Genomic DNA, 9,801 nt, shown 5'->3' with positions numbered 1-9,801 from the left:
AAAAGGGTCTAGGCCCGAAACGTCAGCCTTCCTGCTCCTATGATGCTGCTTGGCCTGCTGTGTTCATCCAGCTCTACACCTTGTTTGCCCAGTCTGAAAGTCTATTTCTTGTCATTTGTTGTGGTTCTTTTCAGTGTTAACAATCCCTCCCAATATGGTGTTGCCCACAAATCTAGAAATGGATCTTCTGATTCCAAAAGCCAAAAATTGTTAAAATATAGATTGTGAACTGTGATCCTTGTCCTAGTTGTTGTGGGACACCATTCCCCAACTCTGCCATTCTGAATTTATTCTCCACTCCCTGGTTTATTTTGCAGACTGTTAGCTAGCTACATGCTTTGATCTTATTCAACAGTCTGTCATGTGATAGATTTCAAACATATAATTTTACTTACTTTGTCAAATATATTTATTGCTTTAGAATCAAAAATCCCTACAGTGTGGAAGCAGGCCATTCAGCCTATCAAGTCCACACCACCCCTTCAAACAGCATCCAACCCGCACCCACCCTTGTACCCTATCACTGCAACCCTGCATTTCCCATGGCTAATCCACCTAACCCGCACATCTCTGGACTGTGGGTTGAACCCAGAGCACCTGGAGGAAACCCACGCAGATGCAGGGAGAATATTCCAATTCCACACAGACAGTCACCCAGGACTAGAATTGAACTTGGGTCCCTGGCGCTGTGAGACAGTAGTGTTAACCACTGAGCCACCATACATCTACTCTGTTAACTCTTCACACAATTCAATTAAGTTCATCTAACAAAAATGGCCTCTTTCAGTGCCATAATCACAACATCTCGAAGAATTTCCCTATTGAAATCCATGTTGACTCTTCATTATTGAATTTTTGATATTTACATGTTTTTCTATGTTCACCTTTTGACAGGGATTCCATTATTTTTTGTATTACCAGCATTAAGCTGCTTCCTCTACAGAAACCCTTTAGCATAGGTACAACGTGATCTGTTAGTCCTGCGGAACTGCAAATTTTTACTAAAATATTACTAAACGTAGGTAATAGTTCTTCTACTAGCTCATCACTAGACCATTTTAAAATGTCTGGAAGAAATCTGTCCAGCATAAGAGATTTATCATCCAAGTTTCACAGTTTGCTTGATATTTCTTGGCTTTTAACTTTAAGTGCAATTATATGCCTTTGAATCTCATAATCTGATAGTGTACAACCAATCCACTTCCCTGATGTATATATATTAAATATGGAATTCAAAATACAAACAGATTAGTCATAATCTTATTGAATGGCAGAGTAGATTTGAGGACTTTCCATTTAGACTTCCATTCGTTTTATCTATGTGTGGTAGAATATGTTGCCGTGTTTAAAGTTTCCCGACAATTTAATTTCATAATTCCTCTTTGTTCTCTAAATGGTGTTTTGAATTCTCACATCATTAGAAATGAATGGTCTTAAAATTTTAGTAGATTGGCAACCAACATTATGTGGGCAGATTCACTGTCAACAACTGAATCCTTATTGGTATCAGTAGCTCAAATGGGAAGTAGAGAAGGATGTCAACGTGATGTGGCAGCATCTGTGAAGGAAAAAAAACAGAGTTAACGTTTTGGGTCTGGTGGCCCTTCCTCAGAACAGTTAACGTTAACTCTGTTTTTCCCTTCACAGATGCTGCCAGACCTGCTGAGCTTTTCCAGCAACTTTGTTTTTGTTCCTGATTTACAGCATCCGCACTTCTTTCAGTTTTTATTTTGTCAACATGATGTCTTCAGCAAAAGATTGCTCATCAACAGTGTGCCTCGCTCTTAGTTTACTAGTATTTACTAGCTAAATCACATTGTAGAGTCAAAGATATACAGCATGGAAACAGATCCTCCAGTCCAACTCGGTCCATGCCGACCAGATATCCTAAATTAACCTAGTCCCTTTTGCCAGCATTTGACCCATATCCCTCTAAATCCTTCCTATTCATATACCCATCCAGATGCCTTTGAAGTGTTGTAATTGTACCAGCCTCCACCACTTCCTCTGGCAGCTCACTCCATTCACGTACCATTCTCTGCGTGCAAAAAGTTGCCCATTTGGGCCCTTTTAAATCTCTCCCCTCTCACCTCAAACCTATGCCCTCTAGTTTTGGACTCTCCTACCCTGGGAAAATGCCTTGACTATTCACCGTATCCATCCCCTTCATGATTTTATAAACGTCTATAACATCACCCCTCAGCTTCCAACGCTCCAGGGAAATTAGCCCCAGCCTATTCAGCCTCTCCCTATAGCTCAAACCCTGCAACCCTAGCAGCATCCCTGTAAATCTTTTCTGAACCCTTTCAAGTTTCACAACATCTTTCCTATAGCAGGGAGACAGAACTGAATACAGCATTCCAGTGTTGGCCTAATCAATGTCCTGTACAGCCATAACATGACCTCCCAACTAAACTCAATGCACTGATCAATAAAGGCAATAAAGCACCAAGGGCCTTCTTCACTATCCAGTCTACCTGCAACTCCACTTTCAAGGAACTACGAACTCGCACTCCAACGTCTCTTTGCTCAGCAACACTCCCCAGGACTTTACCATTAAATGTATAAGTCGTGCCCCAATTGGCCTTACCAAAATGTAACACCCGACATTTATCTAAATTAAACTCCATTTGCCAGTCCTCAGCCCATTGACACATGTGATAAAGGTCTCATTGTAGACCAAGATAATCCTCTTGGCTGTCCACTACAGCATTAATTTTGGTGCCATCTTCAAACGTACTCACCATACCTCCTCTATTCACATCCAAATTATTTATATAAATGACAAAAAAGCAGAGGACACAGCACCGATCCTTGCCACACACAGCTGGTCACAGGCCTCCAGTCTGAAAAGCAACCCACCACCACCCTCTGTCTTCTACCTTTGAGCCAGTTCTATATCCAAATGGTTAGTTCGCCATCTATTTCATGTGATATAACCTTTCTAACCAGTCCACCATGTGGACCTTGTCAAATGCCCTAGTGAAATCCTGTCAGGGCGAAGGGTAAGGCTGGTAGGTTTAGGGAATGCTGGATGACTACAGAAATTAAGGTTCTGGTCAAGAAAAAAAAAGGAGGCATATGTCAAGTATGGACAGCAGGGATCCACTGGTCTGCCTTCATCAATCTTCTTTGTTACTTCAAAAAGACTCAATCAAGTTAATGAGACACGATTTCCCACGCACAAAAGCCTTGCCTTTCCAAATACGTGTAAATCCTGTCTCTCAGTATCCCCTTCAACAACTTGCCCACCACTGACATCAGGCTCACCGGTCTATAGTTTCCTGACTTTTCCTTTCCACCTTTCTTAAAAAAAAAATAGCACCATGTTAATCAAGTTCCAATCTTCCGGCACCTCACCTGTGGCTATCAATGATACAAATATCTCAGCAAGGGGCCGAGCAATCACTTCCCTAGCTTCCCACAAAGTTCTAGGGTATTCCTGATTAGGTCCCAGGAATTTATCCACCTTTATGTGTTTTAAGACATCCAGCATGTCCTCCTCTGTAATATGGGCACTTTTCAAGTTATCGTTATTTATTTCTCCAAGTTCTCGAGCTTCCTTATCTTTCTTCATAGTAAACACTGATGCAAAATACTCTGTTTGGAGGAAGGGTTACTCAACCCAAAATATCAACTGATCTCTCTCCACGGATGCTGCCAGATTTTCCAGAAATTTCTATTTTTGTCTCTGATGCAAAATACTCATTTAGTATCTCACCCATCTCCTGCGCTTCCACACCTAGGCAGCCTTGCTGATCTTTAAGGGGCCCTATTCTGTCTTCAGATACTCGTTTGTTCTTAACATATTTGTAGAATCGCTCTGGATTCTCCTTAATTCAATTTGCTATCTCATGTCCCTTTTCTGCCCTCCCAATTTCCCTCTTAAGTATACTCATACTGCCCGTATACTCTTCTTGAGATTCACTCGATCCCTGCTGTCCATACCTGACACATGCTTCCTTCTTTTTCTTAACCAGAACCTTGACTTCTCTAGTCATCCAGCATTCCCTAAACCTACCAGCCTTACCCTTCACCCTAACAGGAATATATTGTCTCTGGACTTTCATGATCTCATTTTTGAAGGCTTTCCATTTTCCAGCCGTGCCTTTACCTGCATATATCCACCACTAATATATATATAATTGTCTTTTGTGCATGAAGTGTCAACCTGGTGAAGCTACCAAATGGGACTACTTGCATGTCAAATAGCATACACAGCAAGTGATAGACAGAGCTAAGAGATCCCACAACGAACAGGTTAGATCTAAACTCTGCAGGCCTGCCATATCCAGTCATGAATGTTGGTGGATAATTAAACAACTTATTGAAGGAGGCTCCACAAATATTCCCAGCCTCAATGTTGGAAGAACCCAGCACGTCAGTGCAAAAGGATAAGGCTGAAACAATCTTCAGCCAGAAGCGCCAAGTGGATCATTCATCTTGGCCTCCTCCAAGGGTCCCCAGCAATTCAGATACCAGTCTTCAGCCAATTCAATTCACTCCACATGATATTATGAAACATTGGAGATACTTGGATTGCTTGGCGGCACGGTGGCTCAGTGGTTAGAACTGCTGTATCACAGCTCCAGGCTTCTGCATGGATTTTCTCCAGGTGCTCTGGTTTCCTCCCACAGTCAAAAGATGTCAGGTTAGGTGGTCTGGCCATGCTAAATTGCCCATAGTGTCTTGGGTGGGATGTTCTTCAGGAAGGTCAGTATTCAAATGCTTCAAGATCTAGACAATATCGAGGCTTAGGCTGACAAGTGGCAAATAAGTGAAATACAAATGCCAGGCTATAACCATCACCAAGAGACAATCAAATCACCGCCCCTTGACATTCAATGGTGTTACCATCGCTGAATCCCCCACTATTTTGGGGAGAGAGGTTACTATTGATCAGAAACTCAACTGGACTCACCACATAAACACAATTGTTACAGCAGCAGGTCAGAGGCTAGGAATGCTGCAGTGAGTAACTCACCTCCTGACTCCCCAAAGCCTGTCTATCATCTACAAGCCATAATTCAGGAGTGTGACGAAATACTCCTCACTTGCCTGAATGGGTACAGCTCTGACAACACAAGAAGTTTGACACCTGCTTGATTGGCACTAGCATCCACTCACTCCACTACCAAAGCTCAGTAGCAGCAGTGTGTACTATCTAAAAGATGCACTGCAGAAATTCACCCAAGACCCTTGAGACAGCACATTCCAAACCCATGACTACCTTCATCTAGAAGGACAAGGGCAGCAGATACATGGGAACACCACCACCTTCAAGTTCTCCTCCAAGCCACTCATCTTCCTGACTTGGAAATATTTACCATTCCATCACTGTCACTGGGTCAAAATCCTGGAATTCTTTTCCTAATAGCATTGTGGGTCAACCCACAGCAGGTGGACTGAAATGGTTCACAAACGCAGCTCCCCACCACATTCTCAAGGGCAACTAGTGATAAGCAATAAATGCTGGCCAGCCAGCGATGCCCACATCCCACGAATGAACTTTAGAACACGTACAAACAAGTAAGCAAGCAAACAATCATGTGCAGCTTAAGAGCAAGTGCAAATTAGCTACATGCTGTTAATACTCCAGGAACACATGGAGACCTTATAGGAAATACTACATACTCTGCATAGCTCTTCTCAGAAACAGTACGTTACATCTTGATACACCAAGTTCATCTTGTAATGTTAGTTAACCCTTTCAGGAACTAACTGGTTTGTAGAACAAATCCAAGCCCAATTCCTAAAGAGAAAGATGCTTAACACTCAAGTATATATATTGTACCACTCATTTCCTAAGCACATTCATTTTCTGGTACTGTACAGACCTCCATTTAAAAGACATAAATCTGAGTTAGAAGTGTTACAGATCTCATTTCAGTTTATATAACGCTTGCCATAACTGACCTGACTTTGATTTTTCTGCTCCGTCTTTTTCATTCCAGTTTTGGAACATGGGCGCTGTACTGTGGAGATTTTAGGAAGTGCTTTAGAAGTACAGCTTACTGTCCTAAATTGAAGAATGCAGCAGAAACTTCACTTAGTATAAGAATGCATTATAGACTGTTTCAAGGCTATGCTCGGATTTAAGTGCATATATTAAAAATTTTACAGCTGTACGTACTTCCTTTCTGCACAAATTTCTTCCTGTTGTCATATTTTGGTTACACACTTAAATAGAGATTCAGAAATTATACTGAAAAAGCTTATTCATGTAAACTTATTATGTGTATACACATTTTCATGACAGTTATGCTGCCATAACCACTGGCTTTCTGAATTTCACAGCCATAGCTAAATAGCAGAGAGGAGGGTTTCAGAAGGATTTCATGTGGCAGGAAAAATCCAATCAAAAGAAGCTGTAATTTTCCTAATGGTGCCAGAGGAGCACAAAATACAATGTTTTACACTTGTCCTCCTATTGATTGCCAATATGCTTCAGCCTGGCAGGGAATCTATGGCGAGAACGTTAAAATGCTGCTTCGGCCCTAGTTAAGATGAATCAACATCAGAAGCTGCAAATTAGCACTTATCATGAGATTCCTGACCAAGCCCAGCAACCATGTCTCTGCCTTCCAAAATCAGACCATCATCTGAGTAATAACTATTGAACAACCTATGGAGCTGTGAAAGCAAATGTGGAATGTTGTTATTGTCTTTATTGTTATGTTCTAAAAAGTCTTGTTTAAAAAGATAAGCAAATACTTTCAAGGAAGTATTTTGCTGGATATCACAGCTTCTACTTTCACCTTATGCGCATGTCCCAATTCTTATTACATTTGGTGGAATTTGTTTTAAAATGAATATTTTTGTTTTTGCTTTTTACTTCCTGTTTTGCTGCTTATAAAAGTGACATCATTGAATCCGGACATGATTTTCCATTAAAGAATGTTACAATTAACTGAATGTTGAGAGATAAATATCTTGCCATAAACAGATTGCTGGGATCAGTGGTTCACTGCTGGTGCTAAAACCGTGTTCATGATTTAATAACTCATTGCTAACTTTACTCCAGAGTGACCATCATCCACTGAGTGGCATGTTCAGCAGAGGGACAGTGAATAAAATGTTTCTCTATATCTTATTCCATCCTAGGAAATTAAGTTGATGTTTAAAATTAGAGGTACAAAATATTAATAAGTTAAGAAAATTGACTTTTTCATGGTGTTGGATACAAAATTTCTTTTTGATGTTACATTTGGATTATTTTTCTTTACCTCTTTAGTTTTCCTCCACTCAGTGATTGAAATTTTGAATTTTCTACAGAAGTAAAATAAAGAAAGAAAACAAGTTAAAACAATCTCCAATCTTTTAATTTAACCACACTGGAATGTTTAAATGAATAAAAGATGAGAACTCTTCTAAAGCTAGGCCAATTGTGGAGAAAAACTTTAAATTTCCCACAACCCCTTTGGGCAATTAAAAGCAATTTAGATCAAATCAACCCAGGTTGGGTTATAGAATACCCACTTTCTGCACAAACTAATCTCCATCTCACCTAAAAAATATCCAACATGTTCTTGAAGGATACCCCACAAATAAGCATTCATCATTCAAAATGTTGTACTGCCCACATCTGGGGAAACAATGGTTTAAACACCCAAACTAATCTTGTCCTTATATAAAACAAGGAAGTGCTGGAGGAACTCGACAAGTCTGACACCATCTGTGAAGAGAGAAAGATAGCCAATGTTTCCATTCCAATAAAAGTCTTTGGAACTGGAAAGTGGTGTTTTTTTTTCCATGTTGGTGACAAAGTGAGGAGGAACAAGTGGTTGAGGGTGCCCTGAGCAAAAGACAAAGTGAGTGCCAATGGTCGTAAAGGAGCAATAGAGATGTAAACTAGATGTAAAGAATAAGTGTGATAGGATTCACTCAGAGAGAAAATATATCAAAACACAAACAAGACATGGCCAGGGTGAAACACAAGGTGATGAGGACAGAGGACATGCTCTGAAGTTGCAGAACTCAGTACCGAGTCCTAAGAGGCTGTAAAGTATCCAAGCAAAAAAATGCTACGTTACTGTTCCAGTTTTCATTGAGCCTCATTGGAACACCGTACCAGGACCAAAATGGAAATTTAGCATGGAAGCAAGTTTTGCCTTTACCTACCTTGTAAACAGAATCGCTGTTATAAACTTTCACGGAAAAATGGCTGTAGGGAAATTTCCAGGATTTTCTCCACAAATAGCCTAGGTACTTGAAATGAAAACCCAATTGAACTAATTGGTTCTCACAATGTCAATGTAGTGCCTTCCTTATTTTAAGAACTTTGCTCAAAGTATGCAAAGCCTCACTTTTCCTAAGTATGATCAAGTATGCAGCCATGGTGTTTTAGACTGAAACTTGTGCCCTCTTTTGAAACACTATCCAAAGTTTCAATATCTCCACTACGCTAAGACATCAATAATTTTGCAATTTTTCTACTGAGTTTCCAGAAAATCTCATGACTACCTTAAGAATATAAAAAGGTCAAATTTCTAACGTCCAAAAGGAGTATAAATAAGACTCAAGAATACATGCAACATAGTCAATATGATTACATATATACTATCTTCATTAATTAATAAATTTTGGACCTCTGTCTCTCGCAAAAACATGGGCTTGGCACTGATATTTCACAATAAATGTGACACAGGTGAATTTAAACTCTACAGTCCAAGGATGTGTAAAGAAGCTAAATTCCACAGACATGACAGCACTCATCAACTAATGGAACAGTTTTCTTCAGTATTATGCACTTTCTATTCATACTTCCGAAAAGTCATTCCTTTTTCAGAACTGGAGGTACCATTTGTATTGAACTTGATTTTTTAAAAACAGTACGGGACTGTTTGACAAAATAACAGTGTTCTCATACACACCTGCTACAACTTTTACTTAGGGTTATAAATGTCAGAAAGTACATTAAGCTGAAGAAAGAGTAAGATAAATGAACCATGGTCGAAAGTCAGTGAAAAGAAAGTATGGGGTGGGGGACATGAAAAGATGGAGAGAGCGAGTCTAAAAAGAAATCCATATTTTATGCAACTGCTAGTTCTATTGTCAATAAAGAAACAACGCTGAATTTTAAAGCCAATTACTTATCTATCTGTACTTTTCTGATAGTTAAAAAGATACTATTAATTCTTTATAAAATAATTCTTAACAACCTATGCTATACAGGAACAGAGATGCAGACACAACATACATAGAGGGGAGTTAATAGTAGATAACAAGGAAATGGTGGATGAAATTTTCAAATATTTTGTTTCTGTCTTCACTATACAAGATACAAAAATATTCCAAGAATAGCTCTAATTCTGGAGGAGGAAGGGAGAGAAGAATCTAGTAAAAATTTTAGTGCGGCTGCACTGATTGCTCAGACGATTGAGTATAGGAATTGGGACGTTGTGTTAAGGTTGTACAGGATGTTGGTGAGGTCCACTTTTAAAAGTATTGTGTACAGTTCTGGTTGCACTGCTATAAGAAGGAGATGATTAAATTGGAGAGGGTTCAGAAAAGATTTACCAGGACGTTGCTGGGACCGGAGGGTTTGAGTTATCAGGAGAGACTGGATAGGGTGGCAGTTTTTTTTTGAAAACTGGAGCATAGGAGGTTGAGGGGTGAGCTTTTAGGGGTTTATAAGATCTCATGGGGAATAGATAAGGTGAATAGCAAAAGGTCTTTTCCCTAGGGTGGAGTTTAAAAGTAGGGTGCATATTTTTAAGCTGAGAGGAGAAAGATTTAAAGGAAAGTGAGGGGCAACTTTTTCACACAGAGGATGGTCAGTAGGTGGAATGAACTGCCAGA

General features: G+C 39.8%; 1 protein-coding gene across 2 annotated transcripts in view; it reads right to left on the bottom strand.

The window, feature by feature from the left end:
• katnal2 (katanin p60 subunit A-like 2) overlaps positions 1-9,801 on the bottom strand; it is a 66,682-nt gene that overhangs the window by 44,564 nt on the left and 12,317 nt on the right. For both annotated transcript variants that reach the window (XM_020528823.2, XM_048595264.1), the window contains exons 4-5: positions 7,227-7,269; positions 5,917-6,019 (exon numbers count right to left, since the gene is read on the bottom strand). In XM_020528823.2, coding sequence (XP_020384412.1) covers positions 5,917-6,019; positions 7,227-7,269 — 146 coding nt within the window. The remainder of the gene's footprint in view (positions 1-5,916; positions 6,020-7,226; positions 7,270-9,801) is intronic.

Source organism: Rhincodon typus, chromosome 1, assembly GCF_021869965.1.
Source record: "Rhincodon typus isolate 14 chromosome 1, sRhiTyp1.1, whole genome shotgun sequence".
NCBI classification, from domain to species: domain Eukaryota; kingdom Metazoa; phylum Chordata; class Chondrichthyes; order Orectolobiformes; family Rhincodontidae; genus Rhincodon; species Rhincodon typus.
The sequence above is the reverse complement of the archived record's forward strand: the minus strand, read 5'-3'. Positions and strand labels throughout refer to the sequence as shown.